This window comes from Hermetia illucens, chromosome 3 (assembly GCF_905115235.1).
Source record: "Hermetia illucens chromosome 3, iHerIll2.2.curated.20191125, whole genome shotgun sequence".
NCBI lineage: Eukaryota > Metazoa > Arthropoda > Insecta > Diptera > Stratiomyidae > Hermetia > Hermetia illucens.
In genome coordinates, this window is record NC_051851.1 from 54,621,729 (window position 1) to 54,647,635 (window position 25,907).

Consider the following 25,907-nt stretch of genomic DNA (forward strand, 5'->3'; position numbering starts at 1 on the left):
CCTTTCTGTATTCGCTTGACTAGGCTCCCAATATAGCCGAAGTCAATTACGGGATTGTCCTTTTTGTTCCTTCTCAACTTTTATCGATGATGGCGGTTCACTGGTGCTTTTTCGCCTACTTCCTTTTGAGAAGAGGTCACTTGGGTTTTCCGCGTGATTTTTGGTAATTTTCGTCGATCAAGAAACTATACATATTCCTTTTCAAATCCCATAACGAATATCAACTATCGGCAACCATCGATGTTTTCGATAGTCACCCGCCAAATCACTTATTATAATTGACGTGTAAATGTAACGAAGTGAATCTAACTTTGCAAGAATCTTGAGGCTACTGAAAATAGCAGCCAATTTCCAAAAAGCAAAATGTTGGTATCGCGCTGGAGTTTGTATATTCCCATCCGAAATTAACGCCTCTATATTACAGCTTACAGCTTAAGGAGGTCATCCCGTGTGTCGAATCCAAGGAATCGTTTTTTTTTGTATCAATTGTATCTAGATATAGTGCAGAATATTTGGGTAAAGAAATTTTTCGATATTCGGAGCCATTTGGAAATTACTGTATTAAATAGCTATAGTGTGGTATGTTAGGTCTATGTCGACCGCCGTAATGAACTGCGAATTTACCGGCCCCAACGACTTTCGAATGACTTCGTTAAAAGAGCAAAAATTGAAGTCAAGTCTTTACATGTGTTTTTTTAAGAAACTGATCTAGGTATAGCGGATTAATGATCAGTTAAAATTTTATGGTTAATAATCACATTCTAATTTTTAAATGCGTTTTTCACGAAACGGCATGTTGAAAATCTGCTTTGAAATTTTCATGACTTATCCAGAACATACTTCTACGGTCCGCAAACTAGGATAATTGCGATTTATGAAAAAATCACCAAAATTCACAAAAATAAGTTTAACATAGCACGAAAAATTTACCTTTCAATAGATGGGTGTATAAATTCATGTTAGAAATCATTTTCTGAAAAATGTTTTTGATAAATTCATTGCCATTGGCATTAGCATAGCTCCAATAGAGATGAATCTAAGAGAGGTTAATAAGTAGATTTGGTTGTCTTGAAAATCGTCAGAGGAAGGGCCGCTGAGTTAATTTTCCAACTTGTTATCAGAAGATGCCTTCACCTTAGTTGTAATCATGGATGACGTATCTAAAATAGTTCCTAAGTTGGGTAAATAACATCACTTCTTCCCACCTTGATTTTCCTCTCTTTTGACGATATCAAACCCTGGCTCCCCTTTTTTATTGGGTACTCCGCTTTAAATTATCCCATCATCGATTTATGAGCCTTGGAGTCGAGCTGAGGTTGAGATTTACCATGCTCAGTAATAGAAATGGTCCTTGGAATATTTTAACTACTCCAGCCACCTCGATTTTCCCGCTAATTCTAATATGATTTATGGTGGACACCATTTTGTGGTCTTTCAGCCTTCTGATTCAGTGTTTATGGGAGCTCTTGTAAAATAGAAATTTGATGGGCTTTTTTTTTTGTAGTATTCTATATATTAAACCATCCCCAATCCCTACGAATTAAGCAATCTTCATAAACAAAGATCTTCCACGAACCATCACCGTCAACCACAAAATCAATTTCGTGCGAAATTTTTTCCGGTGATATCCTACTCTTCTTGGAGGCCCCTTTTCATAAACATTTCATGTTATCTTTTTCGTACGTCATGAGTTTGAGTAAGAATAATTCCATAGGAAAACCAGAATACTGGGGAGAACATGTTTGCATTTTATTGTATCCAACTCCGACCATTAGTACTGCAAACTGAAATACGTCTCCAGAAATTGAAGTAGTCTCACTTCATTATACTTGATAAATGTCATTAAAAAGTCAAAAACGAACACAAATTGAGGATATAGTATCATCGCAATCCACAAAGTTTCAACAAGTCCAGAATTCCTGTTGATTCCAATTGGTTTTGTGGAAATAAGTCAACATTTTCTCCGCGTTTTTTTAGAGTAATCTACCTGTGCTTTCGAAATGATCTTTTTGCATTTTTGGCACGAGCAGATATTTTATTAGGTACACTGTCTTATCTAGGTCATATGAAGCTCGACATAAAGAGGTTGTGCTCTTTAAACCAAACTAAGTCTAATTTGACACAAACAAATTAGAGTTGCAGAGAATCCAACAGGCTGCGGTCGTATGCTCGCCGACAGGATAACTAATTCTTCACCTTGCGCATGCTCCTTTGAGTCAAGTGTTCTAGAGGCGCAACGTAATTTGGCTCTGGAACTGCTCTTCCAAAAGAGCGCATAATAAATTGAAATTCTAAACTTGCGAATATCCTGAGTCTAGAAAGTGATTAATGATCATCAACAACAGTACAACAACCGGTACCCGATCTAGACTCGCCTTTAAAAGGAACTTCAAACATTCCGGCTTTGACCCGAGATCATCCTTCATATTGATTAAGTATGGTGGGTACGTTACCACAGACTGAGGTCTCCAACGAATACACGAAGGCGCCACAATCTAGGTGTTGCATAGTATGAGCTTTGTCCGTTTCGAGCGAATGAAATTATAAAAAATTACATTCCAAGTTTAGATTCTATTCACCAACAGTTTTTCAAATTTATTAATTTTCGAGGAAGTTTGAAAATACTTCAATAATTGAAACAGCTACAAGGTAACCTACCTTCGAATCCAAATATTCAAACTTTTGGAAATTCGATTCAAATCCATGTATACCATATATACAAATATACTTTCCCAGACTTATGAAACTAGCCTGAAAAACGACCATGGATTCACACAATTCATGCTCCTTTAAATAATATGGTTTTCAGGTTATGAATAAAAATCATGTAGATGATGGTCCTGTATCACAATCAGAGTGGCGCCGGCTGTGAATAGCACAGCGGCACTAATTTGTAATGAGTGCAGGCTCAGCATAAATACTATTGGATACGAGGTCAATGTAACCCCTCAACCGTAATTAGGGGTGCAGCCGAGCTGTAGAGTCCAAAAAGGGTCTACTCGGGATATGGACATAACCACAAGTTCCCGTAAGGGAGCTAACTTCAAATAATCGCGCCGGAAACGCAGTCATTCAGTTCATATAGTATAAGACAACCTCCGATGAGCATAGTGGTCAGAGTTACCCCGTAGGAAGTACAGTAGAAAGTGCTATTCCCATCGGGAAAAACATTGCCTATTCCATAATTACAAGATATTATACAATAAAAATAGCTTCTAATGACAATACCAGCCCTTCATATCTGAAAGACTAACCCCAAAATAACGATTGTTCATCTGCATTACCGCAATGTTTGTTTTTATTTGCACACCTCTTTCCAATTCTTGGATTTCTACTACCTCTCCTTTATCCTATTTTTTTTCTAAAAAAATCATGTGAACGGAGACAATTGGCCCTCGAAGGAAAAGTTATAAAACATCATCAACACTCTTCATTACGGTTTCAAAGAGAATGGGTAAAACAAATGCTCTTTCACCTATCATTTGGATAAAATCTTCATCAATAACCATGGAAAGAATCAACATAATATCAGCTTGTCTCATTAAAATTATTTAACAAATCTTACATATTGCACTCATCGTGCAGTGACAAAAAAAAAAGTTCGCCAAATGCACTTCCACTTTCTCAGCTTTTGCTGCGACATCGGCCCCCTAGGGAGCATACCAAAACTGGCCATTTGATCAATCACCTGCGCTGTTGGGCATGAAAAGATGCCCTCAAGACCAACAAGATCACTCGATATCAGATGCTACACTGTCTAAAGTACATTTATGTATCAGATGGGAATGGTAGTAAGAGGACCATTTTTTCCAGTCTTGGGCCTTGATCTGATTGATTAATCTACAACCACTACAAGTGCTTCATTGAGAATTCTTAAAGAAGTGAATGGCATGTCTATATTGTCTTCGTTTCGTACTTAAATGTCACAACAATTATAATTGTTGTTGCTTTGTTACGTAGAACCGTCTCTGATTAAATGTATTGTGAGCAATTTACATTGTCGTTAATTGACAGCTTTTTTTGGCTTGAAATATTAAATAATTTGAGAGAAACAGAAAAGGAAAGTCTACTTTCTTTCCTTACAAATTTTTAATTAGTCGTGTTTCGAGGGTTATTTTATATTATTAACAATTGAAACTGAAAAGTTCCTTCTGCTTCATCTGCTCATTTGTATTCATACCTATCTCTACATATGAACGTACAACTATTGCTTCATCTCTAGTTTCGTTGTTACGCGGTATGTAGTGTTTCAGGAAGTTTTGCGAAAAATTTAATCATGCATCATGGGAACATGCTTGTGTAATTATCAATGAAAGGTAACTCAAATATTTCAAAGATTGCGCATTGGAAGTATAAATTATAAAAAATATCCAAAATTTGAAGGCAATTTCAAGAATTTTCCCAGAAAAAATCAATGTTATCGTAAAATCCACTTAGATTTCATTGGAGATATGATGTAAACTGTTGGCAACAGAGTAGTGTATTGCAATGCTACATTATTACTAATTAATATCAATTAAGATATGAGATTATCGCTTTAGGGTCCGTGAACTATTAAACTAGCAACATAACTGCCTTCCCAAGCAATAACAAATATAAATTTAACGACTTTGTCTATTCGATATTCATGAGAAAAATATGGTTACTTTTATATTTTCTTAGCTTGCTAGATTGTCAGTAAGGTTAGCATGCGTGCCACCAGATATATTACGCAGAGCAAATTGTATGATTTATAGATTTTAATTAAGCCAACTCTTACGCAGAATATTACTAAATAATCCATTAATGTCAGACATATTACCTTATGAATGGATTAGATTTTATTATTTATTTTATTAATTTATTTCCAGAATATTGTGTTTACTGTCGCTGGCGTGTGCGATATATGGCCAATGGGGATTTGGAGCAAACCAGTTTCAGACTTCAGTCGGCTTTGGAAATGAACATCAAGTTTCACTAGGGCCAGAATGTGCATTAGTCTTAGGCCCAGGACGTTCATCACTCTACGATTACAATATTAATTTGTTTAAAGGACATGCGTAAGTACTTAAATAAATATTGATTTTCCGATTGTTTAAAATATAAGTCTTACATCTTATATTGCCCTGGTTATAACTTGCCTGAAGGTGAGTATACTTCGTCCAATATCCTGTGGGATATTACCCAAGCGAGTGACGTATTTAGGTATACATTTTTGGTGATTACACCACCATTGGTCACTTATTTCCAGGACCCTTTCTCAGAAATTATCCAACTGAAAAATCGTAGTGAGCATTCGCTGTCCAGGCTTCAAAATAGTTTTCATGCCGATATTGTGCTAAATAAAGTCAGTTAGTTTTGTATGTTCCTGCTTTTGGTAATTTATTGAAACCCTCCCCCTCAAGGTAGGATGCATTCTATATAATATATCTATAACTATACCAAATTCAAGAAATTATGGAATTAACTAAGATTTCGATTACACAAAGAATTATAAATTAAATAAAAGAAAATAATTCGCTTCTTGATCAGACAGTCCCTTTAGATAGGCCAGCACATCACCATAATGGAACTAAAACATGAGATTGTTGTTACTGCCAACAGTAAATCAATTAGTTCATAACAGACTACGGCGGGAAGATAGCATATCCTATATAAAAGCAATTCAACCTTTAGAAATCAAATAATCTCAGAAAAATTGATGCAAAAAACATTTTAGAAATAAAATGGTGCCGTGAACTAGATTTCCATCGACTTCCAACGAGCATATGATTATTTTTTACAGAAAGATCCATACATAACTATGATTAATTTTGAGATACTTTTAAGATTTTCTCGAATAATAAAAGTCATAGTCGCAAATATTATGTCGTTGTCGACGTCTGAAATAGAGAAAGTCTTTGAAGCTAAGGGTTAAGCCCAAGAGATGATGTGGCCTCTATTCTATTTAAACTATCATTGGAATATATAATCGAAAAAATAACAACGGACATTTTCATAGCGCAGAAAATGGATTAAAAATCATGGAATCGACAGCAAAAATGTTAACCCAAACTCAAACTAATTTAAGAAAGGTGAAGTAATTACAACTTGAAAATGTTAATCACTTTAATTATCAACGGATAAAACTGGAAATGACCAGGATGGAATTCAGCTACGAATCTTACTAATAAATAAAGTGCATTACTCCTTATACATACATACATCCCCTCCTTCCAACAACACAGTCAAACAAGTCGGAAAAGCAGAAGCTGGACGCTTTAAGTATGAAAGGTTTTGCATATTTCTTATATGCAGATATTATGTGAGAGTATTCACTTTCGGGTTATATTGACATTCACAGTCTTGAATTTGCAAAGAAGCGACCAGTTTGACCTATTATACCTTTGTTAATAATAGTACGATTTCCACCAAACTTTCCACCAAACTTTATTTGAGCAGGTATCGATATGAGGGGTAGTTCGGAGCCTAGGCACGATATAGCGGTAGTCTTCTTAATTTTTTTTTCAGATATTTCGGTTGGGTAGTTTCTGACAATGGGTCCGTGAAAGAAATGATCAGTTTCGACCCCCCGCATTCCCCACATCTCTAACATATGTCAAAATTAAGACAGGCTTCGAAAAGTAATAATCGAGACCATTCATTTGATATCCCACTACAAATATATTTGATAAAAAAAATTTACACCCCTTTTTGCATGTATGGGAACCCCTCCCCCCCCCCCCCCCCTTAAATTCGATGTAGAATTATGTAACTCACTGCATGCGTGAGCATCCACAGTTCCCATCGGTCCACCAAATTTGGTGTCAATCGCTAAAACCGTCTCCGAGCAAAATGCGTGTGACGGACAGAAAGACAGACAGACAATGAACCGATTTTAATAAGGTTATGTTTTACACAAAACCTTAAAAAACTGTACAAGAAACGAGCTCCGCTTATACAATACAATGATTCATCTTTTGCTAATATATGAGGACAAAGTATGATCGTTTCTAAATAAATCTCAAAAGGCTATAGGCATATTCGAATGGCATGTTTTACGAAATATTCTATGACCATTAAGATAATTAGCAGCATTGATCACAGGGAACTACAAAAACTACAATTGATTTGCCCAAGAGACGAGTAACCAGACCTTATGACTCAAATGTGCCAGCCCATTCATAGGAGTGAACAACTCACACAAGAAGTGAGCCGGTTTAGAAGATTTGGTAAAATCGAACCACTTCAATTGAAGCGACAAACATCCCACCTGCATATCGCACAGAACAAACTCAACAACACGTTTTAAGCACGCTACACGTCCAATTCAGTCAGATGTGCCAGGTGTGATTCGTTTCAAAAATCAGTTGGTGAGGTGATTTTGGAACACCTTTCCATGTGATGTTTTATGTGTGTAGTACTACAATTACACGTTTTCAGTATATTCTTGTGCTCTGTGAGTTGGGTCTTAAAAATACACTCAAAGTACTCCTTGCTTGTCCTAAGAGGCGACTAAAAGGGGTCAAAAATGTTAAGCTAGCAACCTGCAAATTTTTAAACTCTACTGCTACCGAAACATCAACAACGCTTCGGACCTCACCTTACGACTCCTCTCCCTCTTGCCACAATAATGGCAATGTGCTTTTGTGCTCTAGAAAGCTAAGTGGCAGTAGACGCGAATTCGGTGTCGGTTACTTCTAACAGCAACCGGAAGGCACGCTCCCTTAACCTGGGAGCCAGTTTATGAATCACTTTTAACTGCAAGGTTTCGGTCCACGTTAATAAGCATTACAATTGTACAATGATACCCACGAACGGAGACATCCGATGTAGCGGAGAAAGATGCTTTCTACGAGCAATTAAATATAGTTTAGGGGAGGCTTCCTAAAGGTGCGATCGTGATGGGTAATCTGAATGCCTTGCTCGAAAATGTGGTGGGGAAACACGGTCTTGGCGACCGTAATAGTAATAGTGGGAAGTTTGTGGATATCTGCACTATTCGAGCATAGTGTCTGCCATAAGATCAGTTGGGTTTCAACTGACCGGTGCCATACGAACAATCAGATGGACTACTTCACGATTTGCAATAGATTTAGAAGTTGTCTGCTGGATGTGCGTAACAAGAGAGGTGTTGATCTGAAGGTCGCTTACGTTCGCTTCCGCGTTGCGTCCGCCACTTCTCGCAGGGCTGGCGAACTGCGAGCCTCTAAGTTCAACACCGCTTCTTGTATGGCCCAGCTCTCTTTCGACAGTGGAGGAATTATCTTGCCGATCGGATGGCAGATATACTGAGCAACCTGCCAGAGAATATCGATGAGCATTGGGCCGCCATCAAAAATGCTCTTTTCTCGGGAGCTGCACAGATAGTCAGCCACGTCCCGAAAGGGTGTCATATGATCTGATTGACTGCGAAATCATGAAAGCATATCAAGAAACGCCGGGGGAGGTTGAAAACTCTACTGACTACTGCGAGTGATGGCGAGCATGATGCACTCGAATTTCGATATCGAACGAAATTCCGAGAAGTTCAGGGTAAAGTACGATAGAGAATTTGCTACTACACTGGTTAAGGAAACGGAAGATACCACAAATCAAAATGATTTTAGGAATGTATATCGCATCACGAAATAGTTTGCATGTGGACGCAAAGCTTTCGATGGTTCTGTGAAGGATGTCAACGTTCGACTTCTCATCCCCGACGATTAACAACTGAAAAAGTGGAAAGAACCTTTCGCCATGGTTCTTTATCGTATCACATCCGGTGAAGTTACTCCTCTTGTGGATAAAATCACTAGTCACTCTAATATTCGGATAAGGACTGTCCATCCAAACAGAAGAGAAATCATTTCGGCCATTAATGCATTCAAACGGAGTAAAGTCGCTGGGCTTGCCGGTTGCTCCGCAGTGTTATTTACTGCTGCACCTGCAGTTACAGCAGATCTGCTGCTTCCACTCCTATAGAAATCTTGGTAATCCGAGACCTTCCCCAAAGAGTAGAAAAAGGGGGTGATCGATAAGATCCCAAAGAAGAGGACATCTGTTGAGTGTGGCAGTTGGAGGGGTATCTGCTCACTGCCGTCGCAAAGGTAATACCTATAATAATCCTGGAAAGCATCAACAAACACCTCGAAAGTTTAATCGACAAAGAGCAGGCTGGTTTCCGCTCGAGATTGCATTGACCACATCAACACCCTACGGACCATTTTGGAACAAAGCGCGGAGTTTAGATCTTCGCTGCATCTGCTCTTCATCGGTTTCGAGCAAGCTCTCAATAGCGTAAACAAGGAGTATATCTGGAGCGCTCCACGTAGGAGGACCATTCCAGAGAAGCTAATAGCTATTACCAGAGTAACATATGATGGCGCAAAATGTCACGCCGAAAGTGGAGTCCGCGAGCGTTACATCCTGTTACCGATATTATTTCTTCTTGTTATTGGAGGTATTCTTCATGTCTGGAGGACGTGGGGGAATTCAATGGACAATCACATCTTTCATCAAACACCTCGGCTCCACTGATGACATCTGCTTGTTCTCTCACCGGATCATGAATCTTGGACAAATGGTTCTAGATTTCGAAAGAGAGGCAAGTAGATTTGGAGTGAAGATAAACACCAACAGAACCAAGGTTCTCAGTCTGAAAAGTCAACGCACTCCCCTTATCTGCATTAATGGGCAGAGCATCGAAGAAATCGATCAGTTTGTATATTTAGAAATCATGGTTTCTGCCAACCGTAATACCGAATTGAATGTTGCCCGGCGCATTAACAAGCACTATGTCCGCTTCCGCTGCCCTGTCTAAAATCTGTAAATGTAGTTATCTCAGCACCAGAATTAAGTTGAGACTGTTCTATGCTAGTATTCTTTCTGCGTTGCTATATGGGAGTAGGACATGGAAAGTGATCTCCACTGTTAACCAAAAGCTCCAAGCTTTCGTCAACACCTGCTTGCCTCGTATCGTCGGAATACGCTGAAACTATCTCAAATGATACACAGGCTGGGCACTCGTACGCGATGTGATCAGAGAACGGACATGGCAGTGGATAGGTCACACATTAAGGAGGGGCGACAATTACACTATGGAATCCACTCCCCACGGGTGATGAATGGTTCGGAATAAGAGCGATTGGCGCAGAATAGTATGGAAGGAGTGCGAGCGTCTCGGGAAGCCGTGGGGGGAGCTGAAGCTTATTTCAGATAACCCCAATCGATGGCGCGTAGGTGTGGTTGACGCGCTATACCCCACCAAAGACTGACATATATTGTGGTAGCCATTTCTTTATCCAAACGATCGACCAAAGAATGCACTTTTAAAGTACCTGTATATGCATGTATATTTTAATAATTAGCTCCCTATTCTTTTTCGGATAAGAAAAGAGAGTAGTATGATAAAAGTCAAGATTGCCAAAGGAAGAGGAAGATCAAAGGAATCAATACACAAGTAGAAGTAATAACGTTTTCACTTCGAAACGGAATCAAGTAAATAGGCCAGCACGGTTCATTGATTATCAAATATAGAAGCCCATCGCGAAAACCTTGATTTTTCAATCGTGGCTTCGTTCCAGGCTCCAGCGTTTTTTTTCCACAGGCAATCCCGGAGAATGGTAAATTGTCCCTCTGACATTTTATCATCCTTGGAGGAAAATCCCCCGGCAGCAGTCAGAACAGAGGCTGCAGTTTGCGCATACGTCCTCTTCCTTCCCGCCTTCTTGCCCGTATTCCTATGGGAGGGATCAACTTCATTGAAATCCCTCTCGCTGATTTGATCTCCTCCCGGCACACCGGTCCTAATCCCCGCGGAAAACCCAGTAGATTTCCACTGCGAGACATGCCATGAAGTGGAATTCACTATCCGAGGAAGATCGACGAGTAGGTGGCCCTAGAGCTACATGGTGGCGTAGAACAGTAAATAAAGAAAACCGCACTTGTCTCATAAAGTGTTAGAGAGAACTGAAGTATATAACCAAGAATCTTCTGCGACGAATTGTCGGCATAGTTTACACTATGTACCTCAGAGGGGTTTGTGGTAACTATATATTTAGTTAGCTAATTACTTCAGTTGCTTCCGAATCTCGAAAATTAACACTACACTAGAAATGTATATCATGGAAATATCAATTTTTCCCTTCCCTTGAAACGCATCTGATGCAGCTATTAAATCTGTACTCAATCTTAAATCAATTCCTGCTGCACCGAGATGAGGTCAACTTATTACCACAAATTGCTTGTAGTACCTTTTAACGCAATTAACCTCTTACTGGACCTCAAACAAAAAACAAACGAAATGTAAGATTGCAGAGGTAAATATAAATCTACATCACTCGCTGCTTACTACTTTTTGTCGTCTTCTCATTATGTACATATTGGTAGACTATTTAAACATACATACGACAACCATAAATATGCAATCATATGCTGTACGCTATGTGTGCCACTTATCGGTAAAAAGAAGGTAGTAAGTGAAAAAGTCGCTGGTGCTCTACCAGCATATGTTTGTCGTCACTTTACTGCGTTGAATGAACTCAAACGCGGACTAAAGTGACTGCAACATCTCGTCGATCATTCCGAGATCGTTTGATTGACACCTGACAGAGTCAGTTAAGCAAATTGCAGTTGCATTAACCTACAGCCTTAGCGCAGCGTAACAAGTTCCGTGGATATAGGTATTATTATTACCGCTGCTTATGAACAGCAATCGCACCTCAGTATCGGTTTGCAAGCAAGCTGTCTAGGTGGGTGTATGCCAATAATAGTTCAGAATGTGTGCTTGAATTATATATAAACGAACAAGTTCATAAAGGGGACGAATATTTTCACATACACTTCTTTCAATGCAACTAAAGAATCTATGTACATGGTGGATATTTTATTTATTAACCTGTATAGTAGATTAAGGGAAATGAAGGAAGTATCGCTAGATATTCATCTCGATAAATTGACTGCCCTGCTTTCAGTAGATCCATCTGAACGTAGAGATGACTTCAGCTGCAATCCCATTCATATTTTATACGTAACCATTTAAAATTTGCATGAAAACGGCTACTTTGAAATAACATTTCATAACGCTATACTCCATAAAACCAACCATACTGTGCAAACGAAGGCATATCAATTCTATGCATTTAGCAATTCACTTTGAAAAGTAGTACTGTGCTATGCAGTAGCTCGATAGAAGTGAAAAACACTGAGATTCACGAGATTATAATGGAAACTAGGCGAATTACATCAGAGTGCGCGATCAGAGACAATCCCTCAAAGACGCGGCCAAGTGTGGACGATATAATGATGACAATGGTGATGACTATGATGATATGTACACCTGGATTCTATTATATGGCGGCAGAAATTCAATAACCAGGTGAATTACCTCTGCGGACCGTTCCATTCAACTTAAGATTGATCTGAAACCAAATGCTACAATCTGAGTTGCCAGAGATGCGGAAGACATCTGAGAAGTTATCTGCAAAATAATTGATGTCCTCCATGGCATTACTACAGACATTGCGTTGCTTCTTATAGTGTATATTGCCGAGATGCTTACCACACAACATACTTAAAAATGTTAAGGGTATTAGACTTGACGACCTCGACCCTCCTTTGCAATGCAACCAAGACCGAATCACATTTATAACCCCATTGGGGACAAAATTGTTTCTTTTTCGAATTGATTAAAAGGCATTGAATTTTCGAATTAACGAACACCTAACTTGGCAACATTACTAACAAAGTGTATTGCTCAAGACCAATCTCTTCTTCGATCTGCAACCGAATTTGTACGTGAATGGTCGATGATTTCAAGTCGCGAAATAGTCACGTGAATTTGTTATTTGCTAATAATTTTGTTTTCTGTTTTATTTGGTTGACTTCTTTGTAGCAGTTGAATCATAAGTTTCGCTTGCAAGGAAGAGATCATTCTCAGAGTATGCATTTTATATCAGACATTGTCGTGACACTAATAGCATGTCGTTTTATTATTACAAAATACTAAACTGACTGATTGTTTTACACGACAGGCGTCATGGTAATATGATTGCATATCTAAACTGTTCACTAAAGAATAATGCAGGTACAGTTTTTGTTTCGAGAATTTAGAACTATTGGTAAAGTTTATGGCAATTTGTTTTTAATACAATGCGGACATCTCATTTATTTACCCGAAGTACTATCGGTAATCTGTGCAATATATGTGTGTTCGTGCCTTCAAGTGTTCCTTCTATAAAGCAATGTTAGTTACATTTCTTCTTCATAGTTGGATTGCTGATATTTGAAATGTAAACGTCACTTCACTTGGAAACAAACGACTTGAGCGAGTAACCTGTTTCTCAATACAAATGGGTATATTATGCATAGCGAACGATTTACCTCCTCCTTTGTAGTGGATATGAAAGGGTCCCTATGGACTCTGCTCATGCGAGAAATGAAGTTGATAATAGAGGAGGATTAATGAAAAGAATGCAATTTTTCAGAAGATAAAACGAGGGTAAGAAAGGAATTTGTATTCAGACGATGGCACTCATGGACCATATAAAATAATAAATGATAATCAAACGGGAACTACCCAATTAGTATCGTCTCGAAAAAAAGTTCTTGGGACCAGATAATATGGATTCTCTGCAAGGACACCTTGATTGCGTCATAAGGCCGAGTTTGTTCGTGTCACTTGTCAATAGTTGTCCTTTCGATATTCAACCGCTTTCCACAAAACAAAAAGAAGGGAATCGTGACGTCTTTTTGACACTCTCCATAGAGAGCCCACTTCTCTGGGTAGTACAGATGCGGACGCGTGATCGGCGTGGTTATTCCTTAGATAACATGTGCAGTTTATTATATTTGTATGCGTAATGTCCACAAGGTGTTAATGTCTACATTAGAAAAAGAATGAGAGGTATTAACATTAGGGAGACAAAGTAGGATGATAGCAACTACAGATACGCATCATTCAACCGCAATCGCAAATGAAGTGAATCGAAGCCATGAAGACTTTTGGCTTGACTTGAAAAAATAAATGAAACGACTGGTGTGATGGTAACTCGACAAGCTAAAAAATGCTTTAGAGTCTGGAGAAAGAAGCCAAGTAAACTCGATTGACTTATGAAATCGATAAATACAGCGAATTATTGTACCGCACGTGAAACTTCCATCAAAAACGCAAACAGAATGCAATAGTATGCACTCTACTGTGCATGCTGTCGTAATAAAGAGAAGAGCCTGATATTCGATCAAATGGACAAATTAGAAAGATGGTTAGAATAGTCTGACGAATTCGAGATTCCCCCAACAAAATTCCATGAAATACTAATATCACGAGCAGCCATCCGATAGTATCAAGCGATAAACTTAACGGAGCAATTCATCCTTAAAAAGCAAAAGAACAAATTAATAAAAACTATTCTGAAAGCTTTTCTTTTCTTATTTTCTATACTTGAACTATGCCATAAGACCAGTTAGGTATTAGTGTTTAAAGGACCTGAGAGTTACTTAACTACGTACTATATTTATGGAAAAAATTCTGACTTTGAAGCGTTTAGGCTGTTCTCAATGATACATTCAGATGTTTGCCAATATCCCCAAAATGGAGCATGATAAAATGGACTTTGGTTTTCTCCAGGTTGTCCCGAAGGCCTACACTCCTCCTCTGCTGTTCTCCGGCATGTGATTCTAAGGCCCTCTTATCAGCCACACTGCGAAAGTGTTCAATTGCACGGCATAGCCAGCAATGTAGTTTCTTAAAATGCTAATTGACACATCTCCCAGCACTTGCCTCATACACCGACGCAGCTCTTCGTTCGAGACAAAATTGTTAACAAAAGCTTGGAGCCTTTGAATAACAGAAGTGGCCACTTTCTCTATGCTGAGATATCTGAATCTCCAGATTTTAGACAAAACAGCAAAGGCGGATCTGCCATTGTTAATTCGTCAATCGGGTGACATCAAGCTCAATGCCCCCGTCAGCAGAAGCAACACTACCAATAATAATAATAATAATAATCGTTGGCACAACAATCCATATTGGATCAGGGCCTTGAAGTGTGTTAGAGCACTTCATTCAAGACCGTAACGGTACACTACAGTAGACTGTAGGAGGCAATGTGGTCAGCATTGCGCTCGCCCGAGATTATTACCCTGATTCGACTCAGGTACTCATTCACAGCTGAGTCGACTGGTATCCGACATCAAATCACGATACAAATCCCACTGCCGCCAGCGAGATTTGAACCGCGACCTTCCGTACGACAGCCTTGTGCTCTAACCACTCAGCTATCCGGACACTACCAAGGTAAACAAAATGAACAACACCGTCATTGTTCTACCCGTTAATACAAATGTGAAGGGTTCGACGACTCGTTAAGCTGAGAACTTTGCTTTTTTAGGGTTTATTTTCAGTTCGACTCCACTAGCCCCTTTTAAATCCAAAGCCATTTGGCCAAAGTCCAAGATCAAATGAGGAAGCGAACAGATGCCATCAACGAGGCGCTCCATTGAAGCCTCCTTGTCATCTTGACAAGGGAGTGTGGAGTATGCCACCGATAAAAAGAAGGAATAGTCTAGTGACTGGATGCAAATTTGTGAAACTTTCGAATTTCAAATTCTTCTGAAATTTTACTTTGAAGTAACACGTAACATTGTACGCCACCATATGACACTCGGATTTTAGCTATCAGTTTCTAAGGAATGCTCTCACGGCGAAAGTTTTCTCGTAAACGATGAAAAGTAGGTGAAGCGGAGATTTGAACTCCACAAAATGCTCAAAATGATTCATAGGATAATGATATGGCCAATGAAGGAAGATATAGAGCAAAATCCAGTCTACTTTCTGACAATTAAGCTTTCGACATGTTCTTTAATTGATCCCAAGGGAATTTTCTTTTCACGATCATCCCCTTCTTCGACTGTCTGGGAAAGATCTCAAGGTTCCCAGGATTTGCGGATAAGCTGCGATGAACATGCCTTGCCCCGCTTGAGTGCATTGATGGACGAGATAATTTCCCTTCTGTCTTGAGAAATAATCCGTATGTGCGTGTCGTGGCTAACCATTTCATAAAAAAAGGGTTGATAATCATGGTAAAATGTTCCTTCCCCCTCTTGGGCACCTTGCTGTCATAGATAAGGAATCTGCCGTTAATACAGCTCACAGGATAATCGAGAAATTTGCTTTTTCCCAATATACGGTAGTGAAATCGCAATTGTTTGCGGCAGCTTCTGTCCCCCTGACCACACTTCACTTCACCAAGGTTTTCTGCAAAACCGCAGCTGAAGCGCATCAGCTCCACCCTAATCCTCAGAGAAAAATCAAATTTGATGACGGCCCACAGCTCATCAATACTCCCCGGCCTACTGCACATGCAGACCGGTTAACACAATCGTTTTCCCATAATTGAACGACAGCTCAATCTCAAAAACGAACCGTTTGGAGTCGAAACTCCCCATCCCTGCAAAAAGATGAGAACGCGATACGCAAGCGAAAGTACTCGATCATCAAGCGATGGCCTCGCTCGAGACCGATATCAATGCGTCGCTCGTTTCCCACATCCAAAAACAACTTCTAAATCTACTCATGATGAATGTGGTCACACCGCCGATCAGTAGGATTCTAACTGACCTTATGGCAGATTCAATGCTGCAATATACCACTAATTACGAAGTGGTAGGTAAACTTCTAACCTTTGTCGTCCGGGTAAGATGTTTTTGAAGCCCAGCTTGACATTCAGACTACGCATTACCGTCACGATGTCACATTTAAGAAGCCCCTTCTGAACCATTTTTAATTGCTCATGGAACCCTCCTCCTGGAAAACTTATGGTAGGTTATTTGGTGACTTACAATTCAATTCAGTAGAGAAAAGCTAAGACCGAAATATCTGTTATAAAAAATGGCTTTTCAACCAACATAGTTAGGAAAAACCAGGCATTAGGGACTTCTTTCATAATTTAGTAGTTATCAAATTACACCTAACCAGTTGTTTCTGCTTTGAGTTTTATCATCTGTCATGTTCCGTCATAGAGAAAGCATTTTTATTAAGGTAAGAATTTTCGGTATCGCCTTTCGAATATCTAATGGGGGGAGGGATTATTAATATTATTGTTCACAGTAACTACCTAATATTAACCTGTTTAATAAAAATTGATATTAAAAAAATAATTAAAATTAAAAAACATATCATGAATTAAACCTCCAAAACCGTAGGTTTCTGGTTTAAAAGCAACAGCAAAAGAGAACAATAACAACAATGGTTCAATTGTAGGCACATTTAGTATTTCAGACAATTCAGTCCAGATGTTCCAGGAGCCAAATTTGACCTAGCTAAGGCAGGATTTTCACCAAACTTCCCAGAATACCATTCCATGTCAATGCCTATACTATTACCAATTGCTATCTCCAAGATGAATTTAAGAAATCGGAGTGGATACACATTTAGATACCAAGATGCCATATATTTAGATGAATCATTATTGATCAGATCAGATGTTTCTGCAAGATACTTTCTGAAAATGAGTGCTTGATTTAAATGTGAAGTGATTTGTTAGCATATGCGACTACTTTTGGCGAAAAAATGTACACCCATTTTCCATGTATAGATCTTTATCTCATTTGTGGGGGTTTATAATTGCAACATCCCCATGAAATTTCGTGTCACTAAAAGTAGGTATAGCCGCTTCCGAAATGCATATGATAGACCTGCAGACAATCCGCAAACAAAGTTTAGTGAAGAAATTGTTACACAAAACTTTAAACGTGAATAGTCTGTGGCAACTGGGCTGCACTGAAGAATTTGTGAAACCACCGTAGTAACCTCCAGTAAACTCCCGTCAGGTAAAACTGCATTGAAGATTGAAGGACAAAAGTTCGACGCAGAAGAATAAGCTCACAAATTCCCGGCCACGTTTATATCAAAGCAGTACACTGACCAATCTATAAAAGGTAGTTCAGGTTGTGCCAAACAATTTCACCTTTTTGAGAGAATCATCGGTTTTTCTTCAAAAAGGTATAGGGCAAGCACTCAGGATTCTTTTGGATTCAAGCATGTGCTGGGAAAAGCAAAACGGAGTTGTAGTGAATTCCTCCAAACAAATAAATGACCCTCTGAAATTTACAGATCAGATCAGTATTTGAGACCATCCTAATACCACTTTTTTTATTGGATCAAACAGCCTAAATCAAGTTATAATCTTATATCTAAAAAAAAATGAATAAAGCTTTGTGGAGCGATATATTCTGCAATATTACAAACCACACATAATAAATTATTATTTCCCTACACTGTGAAGAATCGTGGTGTTCTCATAGCGCTTTTTAATGAACCTAGGGGAAATAAAATGATGAGTGACTGAAAACGACCTAGAGGGAAGAGTTATCCCAGAAACCTAAAAAGTTGGCGAAATTGACCGTGAAGATCTGCCCGCAAAGACTGAAGCCCCATCAAAGTACTCGGTCGACACATTCTTGCACGCCTCTGTGCTAGCCAGACTACACTTTTTAAGAGAAAAATGCCGATTAGTTTAAGAGTTGTAGTTTTTCTAAAACGGCCCATTATTGAAAAGTTCATTTTTTATTCGTTTCTGCTTGTTTTTGGAGTGTATCAAGAAATTTTCATTTTACTCAGTTTAACGACTAACTGCCAAAAACCTGTCAATACCCGGAGGCAGATATTACACTACACATTCAGACTAACTCTACATCATCTTCTGCAGTTTCTATTAGACAAAAAAGATGTCCCATGCCCAAACCAACCAACTATATAAATTTCGAAAAACCTCCGTAAACACATAACATCATTTAGGTGGAATCAATTTGTAAGTCCTACTGAATATCCTGTAATTTGCAATCGTGAACCCAATCTTACTGAAAAGTATAATCCAAAAACTCATCTCTTTCCTGAGTATCTACAAATTTCCAGAGAATTCGCACAGGAACCACAACAAAACCTGCTCATCACCGCCTAATATAGTCAAACTCGACTGTTGACAAGCTTTCTAACCAGATAATGTGGTCGTCAAAGATCTTGACACATGCATTGCAGTTACAAATTCTATTTAAGGCAGCATATTTTCACACCTCGAACATCTCTTATCTAATCAGACAATTCGTAGTTCAATTAAAACAAGTCCTCATCGTACAATGTCCCAGGAATGGAAATTCCATTTAAAATACCAGACTACCTTGCCCAACCCGTTTATTTTCATTTCTAATCCAGACATGTTATATTTTCTTCGGTATTTTCCTTGTCTTTGCCAAAAGGAAAGGTCTAGGCAAAGTTCAAAAATCATGTTAAGTGATCGTCTGTTGCATCAACATACGCATATATTTGTATGTAAACGGAAAAATTCAGACTGCAACGGCTTAATGCAATCGTAAATCAAAACGATTAAAACTAATACGTAACTCTAAATCGCTTGTTAGATAAACAAGTGGAAAAAAGATGCAGTTTCAAATGCATTTGATTTATTTTCATGGATTGTTCGGTGCAAAGAAAGTCAATATTCAAGATGATGTTGCAGGCACCGCTACGATCACATGACATGCAATGTTGCAAAACAACTTTCATTTGAACGCTCGTGAATTTATCATTGCATTGCACATTACCTTTTCAAGTAGAAGTAGTTAGAGGAAATTTCAGTCGTTGCGCTTCAAAACTACAAATCCACTCTCGTTGATTTCATTTGATTCGTATATCGATCTTGATCACGTAGATTAAGGGTATCGCATCTTTATTAAATGCCATCTTTGCTCTTCACATTTGTATTGGAAACGGTTAGAAGCACATGTGGTCGTTCTAAAAATAAATCAATTATGATGAATATCATTTCTCGGAATTTCAAATCCTTTTCCAGATATTATAAAACAGAATAACTCCTGGAAAATTGATGAACTCCATTTTCAATAATGTGACTACCCTTAATACCCCGAGTAGAGCATGTGATCATCAATAATTGATGATCTATCACGTGCATCTTAATATCCTCTTTATGGAATTTCAAAGCAAACTTATTCAAGCGTAGTTTTCGATCCACTCCTGGACAATTACCATTCCATTAAAGTATAGTATGATGCCAATTTCGATCAACTATATTTGAAATACTTGTTTTTAATAGTCTGACTATACACAGAATATGCAATTATTAATACTTTTCTCTTTTTCACTTCTTTTACACAGGGAACCGTTCATTGCTGATCGAACTTGCATAACATACGATGCCGTGAATGCAGCCTATCTGGACGCCAGGAAAAGAATTCGTAAGTTTGCTTTTATAGTCGCATAATTGTCCATTTATTATTGGCGTTTCTCGTATCGAGGAATTCACACACCAGTGGATTATGAGGCAGGCTAACTTGCATGCAAAATAAATATCACAAATCTATTATTATAAAATGTAAATACAACTGGAGTTAAATTATGCAATTCGATAGAATGCATTAATAAAAAAGTTAAAGAACTAATGCCGCACATGCGTGCACTAAACGTGAAATCCGTTTCGTCGTAATTTAACTTGCAAGGAATTTTCTTACTAAATAGGAACATATGTATGCGGATAAACATTCCGAAGAGTTGCATGTCTAACGCTATGTGCAACATTGTAACTGCTTTATTTGATAATGGTTACTAGATGTATAATAATATAGTTCAGTTCCAATAAGAAAATTCCTCTTGAGAATTTGATTTCAATCTCACTTCCTGTAAGAGTTCTAAAATTCAATTGACGGTTGATCTTCCATGCAAAATACTTAACATCAGATGCTGGGCTAAAACATCGAAAAGTAAGAACATCGAAAATTCCGGTCAGTTATAGGCTTCATTGACATACTATAGTTAATAGGCACACTATAACCATGAATGGGGTACGATACTTCCCTTAAAACCCGTTGAAACTTTCCTTGATACTATTATTTCCCGAGTAGTCACAATCTCGGCATTTGCCGCATTTTACCTAATGCTAGTACTAAGTGGCAAACATTTAGGCTATCCTACCTACTTACAAGATAAAGGAACTCTATAGTGGTGGCCTGTGGTAGGTTAATGGAAGAATTCGTTGAGAACTCCCCGCAATAGCGAGTAGAATGTATGCAGAATGGTATACTCTCGCATGGTTTGCACCAAACTGTGTGATAAAACATCAAGAGAAACCGCGAGGGATTTAAGTACAACAGATGTAGCTGATAATATTACGGGAACTAGAAGCACCCTCGCGAGAAGCCAAATTCCTTTGATTTTCCTCCAAATATCGCGCCACAGACGGGTGGTCATCGGTACCAGAAAACAGCCTGATGTCATCTAAGTACATCGTACTTAGCACATAGGCCATATTTTATTGCAAAACCGTGCCCTCTAGCATCATTCAGCGGGTTAGGCGCCATGCAAAACCAAAGGGGACTCAACAAATCCCCCTGGAAGATAATAATAACAATAATTGGCGCAACAATCCAATTGGAACAGGGCCTTGACGTGTGTTAGAGCACTTCGTTCAAGATTGTAACGGCACAGATTACAGTACCCTGTAGGAGGCAATGTCATCAGCGTTGCGCTCGTCCGAGATTATTACCCTGATTTGGCTCAGGTACCCACTCACAGCTGAATGAACTGGTATTCGACGTCAAATCGGGATACAAATTCCACTGCCACTAATGAGGTTCGAACCGCGAACTTCCGTACGACAACCGAGTAGAAGACTATATTTAGCGAGCTCGTTTAATTTCATTTGTTCCACTTTAATTTTTTGTTGGTTGTACGCTTGTATTCACTAATTATTGTTTTGCCCTAGATGTCTTTTCAAGGTTTTGTTGACAACAAAACTCTGGGAACTATAAATTCCCTTGCATACAATGGGTAATATCGTTCCACATTTAGTTGAGGGCGCGGTCCCCGTATATAGAAAAGGAGTATGAACATTTTTTCCACCAATATAGTGATGTGGGATATGTAATGAACGGTCTCTCTTAATAGCAGTTCTGGAACTAGTTGCAAAGGGATGGAGTGCAGGGGTCGTAACCCCATATCGATCGCGGGTATCCTCATTTTGGATGCGATAAAAACGTGCTACGTCACTCATCCAATGTCACATCTTCGTTTCCATTACCACAAGACGCCGTTCATTGTTTTTTATATTCAGCCAACACTCAGAATCATAGACGGCGACAGAGCGGATGACCCTGCGGTAAACTTTAGATTTGGGACTTTCGTGGATGCGTCGGTTAAAAAGAAAATCAGTTATAAAACGCCACTTCATTCAGGTTGCTTTAATGCGTAAAGCAATTTCACAACACAGTTCTCCTTTGGCTGATAACATTGATCCGACATATTTGATTCGCTCAGTTATGGGGTCACTGCCATTAACAGTGATAGTGCCTGTTTCGTGAGGATTGGTCTTCAAAAATTAAGTTTCATTCAAATTCAGTTTGAGACCGTGTTGCATGAGGCGATTATTCCATTTTTGGGCAAGTTGCTCGAGATTATTTTTATTATTAAACGCTGGACGTTGGATGTCCCGTGTCACAGTGCCCATAACTAGAACAAAGGGGAGTCGTGAGAGGGCGTTTCCTTGATGAAGACCGACAGAAACGCGAAGCGATACCCACGCCACTGTTCGAACTTTATTTTTCAAATCGTGGAAGAGCAATGCAAGAGAGCGCACGAGTTCCTCTGCACCTTATGTTGTCGTAGACCATACCAAGTAAATTTGTATGGCACCCGGTCAAACACTTTCTCCAGACCCAGCAATTTAATGTAAAGAGTGCGATACTTCTCACGGTGTTTCTCATCCGTAACCGGGCAGCATGGATTGTGTCAGTAGTTCCGCAGTTCTTCACAAACCCGGCTTGACTCACGAATATTTGAACGGCTATCAAGAATGTGTTTAAAAATCTTCGTGGCAGCAACTTTCTATTTCCATATTGGAACTATAGTACTTTCATGCCAATCAGATGATGTTTCATTCTCCTCAATAAACCGATTGCAGAATTCATTTGCCACAGTGTTAGGTCCAAGCTCTTCGCCTTCCAATGCTCAGATGCGATGTCGTCGAGTTCTGTTGCTTTCCTCGATTTCAATCGTTTTATTGCTTCCTTGGCTTTAGCGTTGCTGACAGGTGGAATTGCTCCAAATGTCGGCAATGTTTATAGAAGTGGAGGATGAACAAATTCTTCAGTTGAAATCTGCTCGAAATATTCTATCTGCCGCGGCTCGTCGGTCCGTAAGCAAAGTACCGTTATTATCATTAACGTGCGTGTGTGCGTTTTATTGTGACAGAGGCGTTTGTTCTCATTGACCTTCATTTGGACGTCGTCATTTTAAAGCCAAGTATATTGGCTGTTGAGCCGCTTACCTGACTTGCATATGGGTGCATAGGCCACTTTGAGGATTGTATATTTAACTTGGTTCCACGATTCTTCCACATTCTTAATGGTTGGTAATCCCGTAAGAGAGATCATTTCTTCTCACGAAGTTGCCACCACTTAATGCGCAGCGGGCCAGGGCGTTCCTCACGCTGTTTTATTGGTGGCGGCAAGCAACGCCCGATGCTGAGGTGAGATAGTCTTATTGGAAGGGGCTTTGCAATCAGTGACGGTAGTAAAATATCGCAAAATTCACTATACGCTCGCCACCCTCATGCGTGCTCCAAACCCTTTTCCTTCATCGCTCATGGCACCCATATGACCATTAAGGTCGCCTGTAATGATAATATAGCCATTAGCAAGCACGTTACAGGTCTTTGCATCGAGAAGTTGCCAGAAGGCATAATTCTCGGCATAAAGTCGACCTATTTGTGGTGCGTACATGGTGAAGAAATGCATAGTGTGAATAGGGCTCTTGCGAATCGATCAGCCTCTCCAGTAAGGACTAAAATACTAACGTCCTAACGCCGTCCACGCATCAAGAACCCTTGCCAATTTCTCGACTGGCGTCAACTGAGGTGAAGGCTCTAGCATTTTTCCCAGGCTTAGAAGTCAACACGATCAGATAGCATTCAGCATAATGGAATATCTCCAACTATACTTTATTTATCTCCTTCCCTGATCTCAGTGTTTCATTTCGGTTTTTTTTGTACTATTTGTACTATTAGTACAAATAATGATGAAACTCCCTATTTTCAAGTCCTACACCAGGCTCCATTTGTAATTAACATGTAGTATTAGAAGTGAGTTTGGTGGATCATCCACTTCAGAGAGCGCATGATATAACATAATCCAAAACCAGTTTCCTTTTACCTTACTAAAAATTATTTATTAATTGGCAAATGTGCATCTTTTTTAGGAATTGAGGAGTCCTAAGTCCGCATTCACTTGATGCCGGACCGACCCAAAATATGCTTATTTCGGCAACTACTTGTCGCCTTCTTCAGTGCTTAGGTTTGGATGAGGAAACAAATTCAAAATCGTTATATTTATATTTACTCTCCTTGGTATCGCGGGGTAAACCTCACTTACTCTCTCCTCCGAAAATTCTGCTTTCTTTAAGTGGTCAAAACGTATTTCCATGTTCCTTCTGGTTTGTCTAATGTATGCTTTCCTGCAATTAGCGCTAAAAATTTCGTATACTCCAAACTTGGCCATTTGATCAATTGGATCTTCGGTAGATCCCAAAAGGGTTTTGTGTTGGTTGTTCCAGCTGCTGAAGACGACGTTCAAACAATATCGCCCCAGTCTTATTTTCAACGAAATTTCCCTTTCCAAACCCATGCAGCGTCTGGACTGGTGATTTGGAGTCTCCTTTTGCTAACCAAGCTGGCTGATGGTATGGTCGGAGGAACCATTCAGTCTGGCAACCATAAAAATATATTTAGTTTCTTTCATCACTCCTTACGAGGAAATGAGAAGAGCTAGCATCCGGTTAATCTTACAGTTGAAAGAGGCAAATTTGTGCTGGGGATAACCCGTTTGGTGTCCGTCGGCTTTTTGTGAATTTGCAGATCTATTTTCTTTTGCTTCCTCCTCCTCCTCCAAGTCCAAGAAAGGTAATTGACATTCCTTTTCCATCTCCAGGGTGAACTCAATACTAGGATGCAGTTTATTGAGGAAGTGGAGGATCTTTTCACATTATTCTTCTTGATGACAGCCCAGACCTCTTTGTATCAACAAAACTTTAAGCAAACGATATGAACGAGAGTTTTGTTAAAGAGCTTAGCGGAGCAAACGTTGTTGCTGAAATTCAATCGTCTTTTCAAAGGCGTTATTTCCTTCCACTCAAAAGGACGAAAATTTTAATTTTAAATATCGACATTTACAAAGGATTTGTCTTTCAAATGAACCCTCAAAGAAAATTCAATTCGATCACTCTTGTAAAGAGAATACTGGAGCCACGGGGGACTCACGCGTATATATGAATTTAGCAGCTTCCTTACAATCACAAAAACATTCGAGAACTCAGCCAATAAAAGTACCTTATATTCCTTGCATAAGCGAACAGAAACACGTCATAAGACTACATTACAAATCCAGTTGGCTATCTCTAAATCAGCCACCATATTTCATATTACATATAAGAGTTAGATAATAACATAAATTTTTTCCTAATAAAATGGACGATGAACCAAAAAAAGGGACCCCTGCATATATTCGCAACATAATATAATATGTTTATCGCAAATCCATAAATATACGTACAAAAGTACTATTCGTTGAAGTAAAAGTAAACACCATTCGCTTTCGTTATTCCAAAATGCCAAACAACACACATGACGCAATTAACAACAACATAACTTCCAAAATAATCGATCAAGTTAAATATCTTCAATCAATGGTCATCAATTTTTTGCTAACGGAAGAGACGGACTATCCGTAATAAAATAGATACAGACGAAATTCGCTTTTACTTGTTTTGAATGTTTGATTCGAGTCATTGACCAGACCAACTAATCATTTGTTTTATTTTTGTACTTTCATTGTGTTTTGGAAATCCACATGTCAGATTGAAGATTGGTATCATTTCTTTGGTTTGCAAATATTTTCAAAATGAAATC

The 25,907-nt window shown here is 38.9% G+C and overlaps 1 protein-coding gene across 1 annotated transcript in view; it reads left to right on the forward strand.

The window, feature by feature from the left end:
* The window catches only part of LOC119652463 (peroxidase), a 123,878-nt gene that overhangs the window by 47,847 nt on the left and 50,124 nt on the right, over positions 1-25,907 (forward strand). The window contains exons 2-3 of the mRNA XM_038056630.1: positions 4,851-5,039; positions 20,111-20,190. Coding sequence (XP_037912558.1) covers positions 4,851-5,039; positions 20,111-20,190 — 269 coding nt within the window. The remainder of the gene's footprint in view (positions 1-4,850; positions 5,040-20,110; positions 20,191-25,907) is intronic.